The sequence below is a fragment of the Calonectris borealis genome, chromosome Z (assembly GCF_964195595.1).
Source record: "Calonectris borealis chromosome Z, bCalBor7.hap1.2, whole genome shotgun sequence".
Taxonomy (NCBI): Eukaryota; Metazoa; Chordata; class Aves; order Procellariiformes; family Procellariidae; genus Calonectris; species Calonectris borealis.
Window position 1 is genome coordinate 63281336 of NC_134352.1, and position 14431 is coordinate 63295766.

At 36.8% G+C, this 14431-nt stretch overlaps 1 protein-coding gene across 14 annotated transcripts in view; it reads right to left on the minus strand.

The window, feature by feature from the left end:
* ERBIN (erbb2 interacting protein) overlaps nucleotides 1–14431 on the minus strand; it is a 132778-nt gene that overhangs the window by 60199 nt on the left and 58148 nt on the right. For 10 of the 14 annotated variants that reach the window (XM_075137239.1, XM_075137228.1, XM_075137234.1 and 7 more), the window contains 2 exons: nucleotides 10931–11128; nucleotides 6579–6696 (listed from right to left, as the gene is read on the minus strand). In XM_075137239.1, the coding sequence (XP_074993340.1) occupies nucleotides 6579–6696; nucleotides 10931–11119 (307 nt within the window). In that variant the 5' untranslated portion in view covers nucleotides 11120–11128. Of the gene's footprint in view, nucleotides 1–6578; nucleotides 6697–10930; nucleotides 11129–12935; nucleotides 13412–14431 lie in introns of those variants that run through there. The other 4 variants (XM_075137227.1, XM_075137237.1, XM_075137226.1 and 1 more) reach the window with 4 other exon arrangements.

Genomic DNA, 14431 nt, shown 5'->3' on the forward strand with positions numbered 1-14431 from the left:
ACATTCATACAGTCAATGTAATGATTAATGCAAAAATGGCAGTTGAGCTACAAATCTGACAGAAACAAGTTAAACAGTGTTTTCATTTAAAAAAAAAAAACAACAGGAAAAAAACCAGGAAATACTTCCGTAGGGAAATCTGCAAGCTTTTCTAATGAATTTTAAAGAAAAATGTACTCTTATTGGTTGTGATAACTATTATAATATAATTAGAGTTACAATAAAATACAGTATTGGCAATATATTTGGTGCTTATTTTGTTAATGAGATGGATACTTTACTACATACATTTATGTAGTAATAAAATATTTATTCACAATTAAGACAAAAGGTTCTTTTGCAGAGTAAGTGTCCACATGGAAAAAGCAGCAGCATTAAGATGTAAACTGCTTTTTTACAAGTCTGAGTCAAGTTTAGTATTTCTATAATTTTCGTTTTGAGACCCCTTGTGAAATTCAAAATTTTAAGTTTTTAATCTGAAAGCTAAAAACTCACACCAATTCTGTGATGTTCAGACAGTAATGAATCCTATTTTATACTGTATGTTAGCCTCCTGATCTGTTTAAATGGATAATGCCTCCTCATCACTTTTTCCAACAACAGTAACTCCCACTGCTAAATTATCAGAGCTGATGCAGGCAGAGAAAACAAGGTAACAGTTTAGTGGGGTTTTTTGTGGTTTTTGGTTTTTTTTATTCGTTTCGCACACATATACTGGTACAGCTAGAATACTAGAGTACAGCAAGCCCACAAGAGTCTTCCAAGCATTCATTCTCAAACCATTTGGAAGAACTTCAATTTTTAGAGTAAGGTATCTCTAGGCCTGCTCTGCCACGTTCCTTGCCCAATGTAAAGGAGAAGCAGCGTGAGTAGCAAGACAGGCTCCTAAATGCCTTTTCTCTGGGAAAAAAAAAGGTAGCCAATAACGCTGCTTCTTGAAGACATGCCTGACACACTAATTTATATAAACCTAAACATCCCAAGGCAGGGTAAAATCGCAAAATGTGGAATACTAGGAAAGTTTTGGGCAGCAGTTTTGTTCATAATGCTTTCTTGGAAAATTACCAAGGTTGCGTGGTTTTCAGCTGTGTCTAATTCATAGCTGGAGTGCTGTCAAGTCCCCAGAGTAACCTGAAACTAACGTGTAACGTAAACACGTAAAACTCCTTTGCTTTTTCCCCCCCCATCCCCTACCACCCTGGGCTGCAGTGTTGTCTACCCAGTCATTTTTGGTCAATACATGATGACTGTCACTCAATGCACATCTCTTTACAAAAACAAAGGTATATTCTGCCTTTACATGCAAATCCACACCTAAAAAACCCATAATTACTTCTACAATGCTTTTTCCATGTTACAAAAATTTCTTTGAGTCCAGGAAGAGATTTGTATTAAACTTATTTCAGAATTTCAGGTATGTGCACTCAGATTCCACATTCAAGACCGTAACCACATTGAAATGCTATTCTGTTCGCATCCTCTCTTACACACAGAGACCATTTAATTCTGCAGAGACAGATCCTATTCAGTATCTTTAATATGACAGACAATAAATTTAAGAAAAAATACTACAAACACTTGAATAAAGAACTTCAAATAGAATAGCTGCCTACATTTAGGATAAATTTATGACCTCTATATGATGATACATTATAGGAAAGCTACAGACTCAGGAGTCAGCAGCATATCAATTATCTTTTCTTTTAGTTCACTATCACGGATGATATAAAACTCTTGCTCCCATCTGTCCCCCTCCCCCGCCCCGTATAAGCAGAGAAATCGCAAATTTACAGTAATTTATTGTATTCAGGATCTTCCTCTCTTACTTCTCCTTGTGGAAAATAAAACTTGGATCTGTCTCTCTATTAACTATGAATAATTCTCAATTCCTTGAAAAACCATATTCCTAAATAAACCAGATGGGCAACATAAGACTCGATACTCTCCTGAATTTTCGTTTTCTAACTCCCCAACTTCTGGCACACAGCATACTAAAGCTAGCTTGCCAAATCAACAGATAATTTTAAAACATTGAAGAAAACATATTTGATCTAAATTTGCATCTGTTAACAAAATTCTTTAAAATTACTTAAAATAATTTTGTTGGCAGATATGCCTGGAGGCAGAGTGTATGTGTGTATGTTTGTTTTCTTGGGTTTAGTTTGTGTATTTTTCCATGAAGATTCCCTGCAATATAGACTGACAAATTGACATGTTTAAATTCGCTGTAACATCGCAGTGAAAGAGAACACCTCCTTAATATCTAAGAGATTATTGAAGATACCCTTATTTCCAAAACACCATGTTTCTTTTGGTCTTGTTAGTTATTTTATAATCTTGCTATTTAATCCTCCAAAGGCCTGAATAATACAGAACTTAAAAACTCAATCTTTTTTTTTCACCACCTGCAAGCAGGGAAAAATAGACCATCTCACCGTTTCCCACTATGCTAACTCCACAGGCACAAGCAATTTCAAGTCCATTTCCCAGGCTTCCAGAAAAGCCTGATTTCCATGGCAGTGACCTCATCATATGCTTCAGCCTTTCAAATCAATTGATTCTAGTAACCTGTAAAGCTGACTCTTCTGTCCATTTATATATGCCATCATACACTGTATATGAATGCTTTTCCTTTCTTCAAAGAAGAGGTAAATATATTTCTTTGACAGTCTTCCACATTGTCCTAGGTGCAGGCTAAGGCTGGCATCCCAGCGCCACGAGGAAATTATTGTCCCCTAAAGCTTAATAAACCCTGAAAGAGAGAGATTTAGGGGTGAAGAGTGGTATTGTGGGGTTTTTTGGTGGGTGTTTTTTTTTTTTTTCGTGTACAACTGTCAATACATAAATAACTTGGTCATAGAGGATTAAAAAATTTTAGATTTTCCTTTAGTTTTGTAAATAAAACACTAGTTTTTCTACATAGCTCTTACATTCTGTATGCTGCAACTTCTCTTTAGGATGTAACCCTGTGGGACTGGGAGAAAAGGGCATCTCTTGATGCTTTCTACAATGCAGGATGCAATTTCTGGTATAGGAACGCAGTTTATTTATTGTACCATTTGTTCAAGCATCATTTCATCTTTGTGACTAGGATAGCATCAAGCTTCACGTAAAAGCTTCAAAGCTGAAGCGTACCTGGAAAGAGGCAATGGAATACCTCCGATATTAAGGGTTCACAATAGCCTTGGGAATCAGGTTAAAATGCTATAAAAGGACAACTGATGTACTCACTACCAAAAAACTACAGAATTTACTGCCTACTGCCAAGACTAAAGGCAGAGTTAAAACTAACTCTATTCCATGCTTCCTGCACATATAGCAGCAGTTTGATATTTTAGGCTGCATCTATGCCACGACCTCTTCAGCAACCATGAATAATATATTCCAAACCAAACGCTTGTACAAAGACTTCTCTATGCTCCAGAACACAGAACCATTAGAGGCTAGTACTCCGTAACTCAGCACATGCCTCGAAACGTACATCACTTCACGCAAAAACTAGATATGTTGACAGAGAATGAGTCAAATGAAGACTACTAAATAAACCCCACCCCCGTCTGGCTCAAGAAGGCCCAATAACAGAAGATGCTGGACACTGAGAGCATACAGGGAAACATGCATGTCTCCTGGCTTTCTGTACTTTACTAAATCTTCCCTAGGTTTCTGCTTTTGGTTGGAGACAGGACACTAGACTAGAAGAATCCTTGTTCTGATTAAATATTATTAAATATGCTTAAGTATCTGCATTTGCACATCTGTCATATCTCTGTTAAAGTTTTAAATATTGTATATATGAAATTAGACACATTTAAATCTGAAATTAAAAAGGCAAGACCTTTTATGAGCTATTGAAACATCATAAAGATTGCTTTCTTTGACTAGTACTTTTATGTGACAAATCTGCTACCTTGAAGAACTTCTGCGATTTTGATCTTTCATCTAAACATCAGACAGTATGCACACACATATATATGTATGTAGTTCTACTTGGAAAGCTGGATGCTCTCCTGCACAACAGGTCTCCCTCTGTGAGCAAGACTCCGGAATTCATGAGGTAGTTTGAACACATTTTAAAACTGAAGCTTCATTCTTCATTTTTGTATCGGCTCTTTAGAAAATTAAATACTTCTCTTCGGTCAATACATTCAATTACGCCTATGCCACCACAGCTCAACTAACTTACATGAAAATGCGATCATATTTCATGTACACTGGTATTTGAAAACTGAAGTCTAACTAAGTACCCTTTTAAAATGCAGCCTTTAAAACTACATGTATATTTGATCTAAAGGCATCTGCACTCCATGTTTTAGCTCCATCCACATCACAAGAAAACACTTATGGCGTATCAATACTACAAAAAAAATAGCTGAACTATCACCTTCGCTTGCCACAACCACAGGAACCTGAAAAACACACTCAATTAATTTAGAATTTGGCATCTCTCATCATCCTGCACTAAGATTGGTGATTAATTGCCAGTAATTTTTTTTGATAAATTAAGGGAAAACAATCTCTGTGCTTCCCACAAAATCCACTGCTTCCACACGATATTCTTTCAATATCTAACAAAGAAAAAGGAAGAAACAGAGATTTTGATCAGTTTTGCTAGTCTTGGAAAACTAGTAAAACCCCTCCTATTTGGCTCTGTTATAGACACACATCAGAACTATTGTGGACAGTGGGAAACCAAGCAGTAAATTCCTACCAAGAGAAAAGGAGACACAAGGGAAAAGAATAGGCTTGCAATTGCCAAAAGAAAAATGTTCTGTGGTTGCAACAGTGGATAGGGAAACAGAAAGGGAAAGGCACTTAAGCCAACAAACTGAAGTCTCAAATAATACCAAATTTATTACAGAATGAACAGCACTATTTCTTACCTCACCCAACAGGGACAAAGAGGGACCCTGATTTGTTTTTTTGAGTTTTGCAGAGCTTTCAAGAATAGTGGGAGACAAGATGTCCCAAGTAAACAAGTGTGAGACCTAAGGACTATTTTTGATGTGCAACACTAGGCACAGAAGCTATCCAAACCATGGTAAGATTGAGAACAGGCGCTATGATAATAGTTTAAATAAGCTTCTGTCCTGTCATTTCTCTGAAAGGTGTTAAAACCAAACCAAAACAAGCCCTAGAAAACAGAGCTTCACAGTTTACTGGGATAGCATGTCGTTCAGTTATTGCCTCCTTAAATTCTTTACATGCCTCAGGGGAACAAGTGCTCTTTCAGCAGCTCTCTGAAGGCTCAGCTGAAGGTTACGCCATTTTGGATGGACAAGTAACTCTCTAGCTGGTAAGTGACCAGCTGCCTATTTACGTACATAAGCTAAGGAATTTGCCAGCGCTAGAACTCAAATGCCCTTTTGCTGCTTTTAAGTCTTCTGCATTGAGAACTTGTGTTGGCAACAGTTAATCCTTTCAACAGCTCAGTCTAGGACAAAAAGATGATTCTTTCTCTGTTGCGTGTCACTATGAAAGTTAAGGCCAGTGTTCTTTAAGAAAGACTATTAATCCACTTGTACCAGGAACAGAGCAGTGACAGTCAAGTCAATTTATCACGCTAAATGCTACGTTCATTAGGCAGAAATAATGAAGTAACAGTTTAAGTACAGATTGGGCTACAAGGGACAATCAAGGAGAATGCCAACACCTCACTTTCTTAATAAAGCAGAACTTACTTAACTTTGTTGAGTCATAATTAGCTAGCTGTCCAAATAAAACAATGAATTTAATATGATAAAACCTTTGGCATATTTATGTAATTCTTATTTTCAAATATGATTTCAAGGAGTAGTCCTCTTATTTCACTTTGAATTAGTAAGACAAGACTATTGTATCCTCATCAATTAGCATGATTGAACTTTTTTTTTAATCTCAAATAAGCCACACAAATAAGTCTGATGACAATACAAATTATTTCCATTTCCTCACAGTTGCACACATCTGACAGCTTGCCAAAGCAGCACCATTAATAAAACCCCATGTATACAATACCTGGCTGACAACGCTTCATGATTTATAAAAGGCTGACTCACACAGAATGATAGATTTTTAATATGTCAGACAAGTGAACCAGTCATTGTCCATAGTCACTTTTCCCCATGTGACAGAGGTTACCATCCCCAGAGCAGGACAGCAAAGCAGCCAAGACCTACTACAATTTTCAGACAGCTCATTAAAATAAACTGAAAACAATTTTCATATGAAACAAAACATAACAATAGAATCCAGCACAATTCTACAAATTCTTGTCAAACTCTCTTCAGTAGTGAAACATGAGGAAAGCCACTAGAAGTAATAAATTTGAGCATATGCATTTTGAGAGAATATAAAATACTTTACAATATCCGTTTTCAGTAATGAATCTCAAAGCACAAACCAATCAATTTGACAGATACAATTAAGTATCACAACCAGACCATAAAAGAGCATCTTTCATGTTAAGCAGTGATTTAGAGCAGTAATTTACAATTTACTAGCTGTGTATCTTCTAGAAACTATACTTCCACTGGTGTCTTTGTACAGTCAATGGCGATTTGCCTTTTAGCTACCCCAATATAATAAGTGAAGTGACTTACCATTCTTGCTGACATCCAGTTCCCTGAGATTAATGAGATTTGCAATGGATGCTGGCAATGTGGTTAGATCATTGTCTGGCAAACTCAGCTTGTGCAGAGACTGACAGTTAAAAAGTTGCTATTGAAACAAAGAAAAAAGTGAATGCGACTTTCTCTTAGTTTCCTCTATATAGCTTTTGTTTTTAATCCCTTTAAACTTCTGCCCTCACAGCTTGAAGGCCAGACTATTTAGAGCCTTTGACTACAAAAACTTTATTTAACTAGTTTTATTCAAAATTGAATAAGTTTACAATGCTTAGGAAAGCAAAAAACTGCCAACGTTCACAACAAGCCAGCAGCTATCCTCAACACCTCCTACAAATTCCTTCCAGTATCTCAGAAATTGTGACCTGTCGTTACACATAGTCCTGCAAACATCGCAAAATATTTTCCATAATAGACATGCCATGTGATACCCCAGAGGTAATTACAGTTTATTCAAAAAAGAAAAAAATAAATTGATAGATGCAGTTTTTTAAATGCATCAAAGTTCTAGAACACAGGATTTGAGTAGGTATTGATCTTCTCTAAAAGTTTAAATTTTATCCTGTTATATCTTACAACATTTTTTCCTTTCCTACCTCAAGTACACAAAAATCCAACAAAATTATGATGAAAACTCGTGAAAGTTTGATCTAAGGATATAGAAAACTGTATGATCTCTTCTGTACACCTGTATACTTCTGTATAATTTTTATAAAATACTAGCTCAGAGCCATACCTCTTCCTATATGCAAGGTACCTTGAGATTCCTACCCAAAAGCTTCACAAGTTGACAAAATAGGGCAAGTAATATTAGTGTGATGGAAGAAAAATCCTCAAATGATATGTAGGAAGCTTACAGATAGTACAAAATAAATATCTGTAAGACAGTGGTTGAAAAGGTTTATCTGAACAATTTATGACGAGTATTCCTTTCCTGACAATTTTGGATAAGCTCATTTGTGAATACCTGGACTTAGTGTTCTTTTCTTTTCGAATTCTGAGAAAAGATCGTATAAAACAAGGAAGCGTTCTATGACTGAAAAAATTTATCCCAATCAACATCATAGCAATGGGCTTAGTTCAACCAAAATTTCTAGTGTCTCTCTCAATTGCGAGGCCATTATTTCAGCCACAGATTGTTGAACAAGGCCCATTCATGTAACATTTGCATATACCACCTCAGAACAAAAGCAGACATAAATTAGCAAGATGGACAGTTCAAGGAATGAGCTTCAACTTGCCTACTGATGTTTCCAATTCCTCAGAAATGTGCACCTGTTAGAACTAGTTGATATCATTAAGGCTTTGAAGAGTTACAAGTTACTTAGGATATTATATGAGAAGGAGAACTTCTATGAACTCATGTGTTTTGGAGCCATCCCTTCAAGCAAGGATATATACTTAAAACTCATCCCTGAAAACAATAATCTGGATGCTTGGAATCATTAGAAATTTCCCCAATTAGTCAGATGAAAGCAAATGCAGCACAAGGAATTACAAGACCCCTAAAGGAAAATGGGGGGGAGAGGACTTTTGTTTGGTGGTGACTTTGTAGTTGTTCTTTTTGTTGTTCTTTTTTAATGTTTGCATATTCAGTGATTAAGATGATCATCATTACTGTTGGTAAACACAAGAAGTCACATAATTAAGGACTATTTTACTGCAGAACTCCAATGTCTTCCAAACAGCAAAGTGAGAGGGAAAACTGAAACTGCTACAGTTTGAGCTTTTCAGCTCAAATGCACACCGTGGCACTTGGGATAAAAACAGGGTACCTTTTCAGATGTGATTTAGCACACAAGATAAAAGCATTTCAAATGCCCGGTCACTTTTGAAACTGAGACTAAACACCAGTGCTTCGTGCAAAGCAAAGTCCTTCTCTACCATCATCCTTCTCTCCACTGCTGCGCCCTCAGCCAGTCAACTAAATTAAGGAGCTATACTGTAAGAACATTTTTTTGAAGTATGCTGGACTTCTGAAAAGATTGGAGGCAACTAAAAAAAAAAGCCACACACACTGACAGGCCATTTCAGTATCAGGTTGACAAGACAGCCTCAAACCAGTTGTGTTGTGGCATACAAAGACAGCAGATTGCAAAACAAGGACCAGAACACACCACCAGGGGCAAAGAGGAAAGGAGAAGATTGGGAATGTCTTAACCTGGCTTCAGAAAGCTGGAGACAGCCTAATAAGTACTGCACCCTTCCTCTGAGATGGCTTAATTAGAAGCCTTTTTCAGAGTTAAAAGACTAAACAAAGGGAAAAGGTATACACAGCTTGAAACTCTCGGCTCCAAATTGTCTAGGACCATTTCAAATATTACAGGCCTTCCTTTTCGGATCTTCTATGGATAGTTTTAAGATTACAATTTCTGTCAAATGATCAAATAAAACACTTTTACTATGTCTTCGCTACTCCCTAATCTCTCTGCTTGTTTCCTTTATAGTATTTGAATTTATATGTGGGGTTTTTTTCTTCTGAAAATTGAAAGGGTAGAAAAAAAATGGCCAAAGTTACTTAAAAGCTGAAAAAAACACTTAACTTCTCAAGAATAAGCCTATAAGAATGACTTACTATAATGTACAAACACATTGACATGAAAGCAAGTGTAGGCTATTACAGGTCCTTGCAGTTCAGCAAAGAAAAACAAAAAGGAACAAAACATAAATGTTCAAGCAGTCTTTCTAACTGTGTGGATAATTTAACCTTAGACTAGACCAAGGCAAGTGGTAGACTGCCCACCTCTGAGTTTACTCATGTATCAAAATTGGATTTCATATATGAACTGACTAATGGAATCAAATGGCATGTAACAGAAAAGGAAGACAAAGCAGGCTAACCGCTTCTTCTGGTCTAAAAAGCCAACATGCATCCATTTGATCACTACAGTACAGTCTTTCTTCCTCTTTTAAGATTACTAAAAGGAATTTTTTAGAGAATTATGAGTTTGGGAGGTATGATTTGGGAAATAGGAATTTAATGCAGGACGATTTCAGAATATTTCCTCTTTTTTTTTTTGGCTAAGAAAGGTATTTTATTCTGTTTTTTAAACATTCAATTTTATTCTTCTCCAATAAAGAAAGAGAGACAAGAATGAAGTTCTGAAATCATCTGAAAAAAAGCGCAAAGGCTGATACAAAGTCTTTAAAAGCAAGCTACTAAAACCTAAAATGACTAAGCCTAGAGTAAAGAAATATCTGCTTGGGAAGAGACAAGAATAAAATAGTGGAAGTTCTAAACTATAACAGACTGACCAAAATGTCTACTTTTAACTTATGTGTTATTAGCTCTATTCAACATACAAATACAGGTTTTCATTGATGACTTCTCAGGTGCATTTAAGGTCGGATTTTCAAAAGCACTCAGCTAGTGTAAGTCAGCTTTACGGGAATCCAGGGCTTCTGATAACCTGTCAAGTTACTATTATGAAATGGTTTTATTCCCTTGTTTGTTTCAAAAAATCCAAACCAGCAAAACCTGAAGTGGTTATAGTAAACTTTCCAAAAACCTAACAAAGCATTCTATAGTTGTCCTGCGTGACAGTGAAGATTTGCACACAATTCTGATACAACGATTTTAAGTCTTTCATCTAACTAGTAAGTTTTCAATTCCACCAAGATAAGGCCTAGTAATGGAAACAAGTCTATTGTAATGATCACTCTGTACTTCTCAAAAGTCTCACTGGCAAAAATTTTCATTCTTTTCTCTAGTATACTGCTAATTCAGCATGCAGTTTGTCTTCAGATTTCAGAACAAATAACAAACATTAATTTCTATAATAAAGACATAATCAAAGTGGCATTCCAGCTCTCCAGTTTTTGAACTTAAGTAATCTGAGATACTTCAAGAAAGTCTCTTCAGTCACGTATCGAAGAAGAAAGCAGGAATTCAAGTGAATAGATGCTTTGGATTGTACCTATCTTTTGTAGGCACAGAGATCAGAACAAGATACTAACCTTGCTTCTTCTAATCTTCATGTGTTATCAGAGATTCAAAACAATGCCGCGATTTGTTGAATACAGTTAGTCAGTTTGAGCAGACACTGCTACAGAAATAAATTAGCGTGTCTCTTCTGCTATGTACCTCTCCTGGACTGGATCAGTTGCATAAGCAGTTTCATCCCAATTCATGCAGCAAACTAGTCAAGCTAGAATGCATAAACGTTCCTTCTACCAGGGCTGATTTTTCTGGGACCAAGACTTACTTAAAATATTTGGCAAACTGCAGTCTAAAAGCTGAAGCGGGAAGCTAGACACTATCAGCTTCTACAATGCTGATGAAGTAACAGAGTTAATGAATGCAACTAAAAGGAAAACCAGCAACATACCTTTGGAAGCTCTTCAATCTGATTAGCATCTAAATAGAGTTCTTCCAAGGTCTTTTCAAAAGTAAAAATCTCCTTAGGCACCTGTTCCAGGCTGCAGTGAGAATAATCAAGTGTAGTGACTGTTTCCTCCTCTCCACGCAGACAGCGGCATGGCACCAGCCGCACAAACAAATTCCGCTTTGTTGTCATTTTCAGGCACTGTGAAACAGAAATTGGGCGATTTAAAAACCAAGACAGCTTCAGAAATACTCATGTGGGCAGCTTCTCAAACTTCCACTGGTTGCTAAATACTTAAAAAAGATAGAAGTGTATACATACCTGCATAAGTCTGTGGGTATACACATATATGAGAGTCTGGGGGGGGAGAAAGAATATATTTATTTTCTTTTAAACACAACAGATGTGTAGTGGCATTAAATGGGGTTAAAACACCTACAGACCCCAGAAGATGAAGTCAAAATTTAGCCTGTAACTTGTCACCTGCTAACACAGTCCTACGTTGCAGAGAAGCAGAGAATTTTGAAGAAGTTGTTCTGAAGTGTCAATTGTGTTTTTACAATATAGCTTATCCCTACCTTTACAAAGGTTACTGGGATGATATCTTTGCTTAATACAATAAAATCCACGCTCTACAGAGCATTACAATGTAGCTATAGGAAAGCTAAATTTTTTTTGTGATGAATGAGATTAAATTCATGTACTTTAATTTCAAATCCCTCATTTAAAAACAGAATACAACAAAAAGAACCAATGTGGTTTCTACCAACTGTTCTATCTACAGTTTAAAAGGAAAGGTTTCCAAGTGCACAGATAAAGAAGTGACTTCTTTCTGCAACTCCACTCAGTTTGGAAAACTTCAACGCATCTTCATATGCACACTGGAACTAAGGAAACTTAACTTTGCTATGGAAATGTTTCTTCCTTTAAACTCAATCATTGCTACAACTGTCCCCTTTACTCTCCACAGCTTCTACAATATTCCTACTCAGCAGGAGACAGCAAACCTATATGGTACAAATTGACTAGCTGATTACTGACAGCATACACCAGCCACGTTCTGCCTCTTCTCTCCTCAGCAAGAGCACAAGTTTAGGTCTCTTTCCTCTAATTAGCAATGAATTTTCACCAAATTCAGAAACAATCATCTTCAAAATGTCACCTCAAGTTTCAAGTTTAGCTGAAATCAGATGACAGACTCAACAATTTTTCAGGAAGAACCAACATGTGCAGACAGACAACACAATCATGTGAGCTTCATTTCCTCAGGAAATTGGTCTAAAAATACATACTTTTCCAAAACAGCACTATGTATTTATTGCCTCAATCAAACTGCCAATACTCCAAATTAAAATATGATTTTTTATCATCTCCATTTTTTTGGAATTGCAGAAATTATATTCCAATTTCTGGATTGGTAACAGGAAACTTCCTTTTCCAAGTACCAAAAAGGGCTTTCAGACAAATTTAGCAGACTGCACTTCAACTTTCAGACAGTATGTTAGTAATACAGGGAGAACATAAAATACCATGGCCACTGCACTATACGAAGTCGCAGGCTGCGAGACCCCTCTTCTTACTAAGAAAAGAAAAAAAGTCACACACTTGGATTTTCCTCTATGAGCAGCTAGCTTTCCAAGTACTTAATAGTATGTTTAATTTATATGACAACAGGTCAAGGGACTGCTGTACTTTAGTGTTTTCACTAAACAGAAGTACAACTTATCACTCAGACTGGATACAGTAAGATTCTACATCCATCCATTAAAAGGATGAAAGAAAACTCTTCATTAGAATAGTGGGATGTCAAGACTTCCTTTTTTAACAGTGTTAATTATCTATCAGACACTTAACACTTCCCTTAAAACTCCAGCCACATTCTTTAGATAAAAAGCAACCTAAAAATAAAAATATTTTACTGTATTGCAATGCAAAGAGTTTAGAGACTGCAAATTCCACGCTGGGGATTTCCACAGAATGGGAAAGTCAGCAAAAGAGACAGCGTAACCTCCTCCTGCTTCTTCCACAGGAACAGGCTCCAGCATGACATCCTCCAGCCACCCACAGCCAGATGCCAAAGATGCTATGGAAGCTGATGTGCTCACTGGGTCAGAGCTACCTATGTCTTCTCCAAGTCTCAGAGGCCGCACATGAAGACACAAGAGGAATTCCATGGCCAACATTCACACACGAAAAAGCCTTTAATAAAAAGAAATATCATCTCATTTTGTTATTACTTCAGCGATCTGCAGAGCTATGGAAAAACACACCACTTCAGAAAGGAGCACTAACAGCAGTCTCTTCAAACAGGAGTATAAACAAAAGAACGTATGCCTTGGAAACAACAAGGACTGGAAGCAGAGTTTGTACATTGAGTTGATTACCAGAAGTCTGGCAGGAGAAGACACAGCTATATCATACCAGCTGCAGCCATCAGTAAGTTCACTTCATCCAGTCATTTCAACTTCTGAGAATTACGTTTTGGTTTCCAGAATATGAAAAAGTTCACTACATGGTTCACATAAATAACGAAGTAAGATACTCCTTTTCATTCAAATCCCTCAAAAAGGGCATACATTACACTGTTTGCCCCCTCCTTCTCAGCAGCTGTTCTCTTCAAACCTAGTCTTTCTTGCTCAGGTCTCAAAAGTTTCTGAAGCAACAAAACTCATAAGGCTAACAATGCAAAACACACATACCTAGTTTTCCTAACTTATTCTTTATTTTGTAAAAGAGATCTTGAGCTTTTTGAGGGGTTGGGGAGGAAGGGTTTTTTAAAAGATCACATGCATCCACAGCACTGTAAACACGGATAAGCAAACAAATGCCTGTACAACGTGACAGTGTTGGGTCATATCTCCCGTCAGTTATCATGTCAGTTAAAGTACCTAAATTCACAGCTCGCATCTCAAGCCAAAATAGTCAAACTCATATTTAAGTACCAAATAAACAACCCTCCCCAAAAACCATTGATTTGACCAACTTGAGCATACAGCTAGTTATAAGGCTTCAAAAAGCAGAATGAACCAAGAGAGCTACACTTAAGTAAATGTAGGAAACTACGCAATGTGATTTAGTTGAAATCTGTCTTACATTTGTTCAAATTTTACTTCTACACATATATGAAGAATTGTTTAGCACCAGTGTTCTACAATGGAGATGGCTGCCAATACTAGAAAATGGGTGCAGTAGGATAGTCACAGCAAGCATTCCACACCACCACTCTTCTGCAATATATATTTATATATATAGACAGCCAGACACACACCCCCTCCCTATCTGTCTGTCTGTCCACCCATCTTGTGGTCAGTTGCCAAAGCAGAAAAACTGTAATGGAGGAAAGGAAGGATGTACTACAGAAAAGAGTCCACTGTTATAATTACCAAAGACAGGAAAATCTGATGTTGCACAGAACATATGCTTTTCTTATATTGCTCAAAATAAGAATTTCTCCACGGATAGTTTGGGTAAATGCACAGAAGGTAGAAGGGAACATGCAGTATA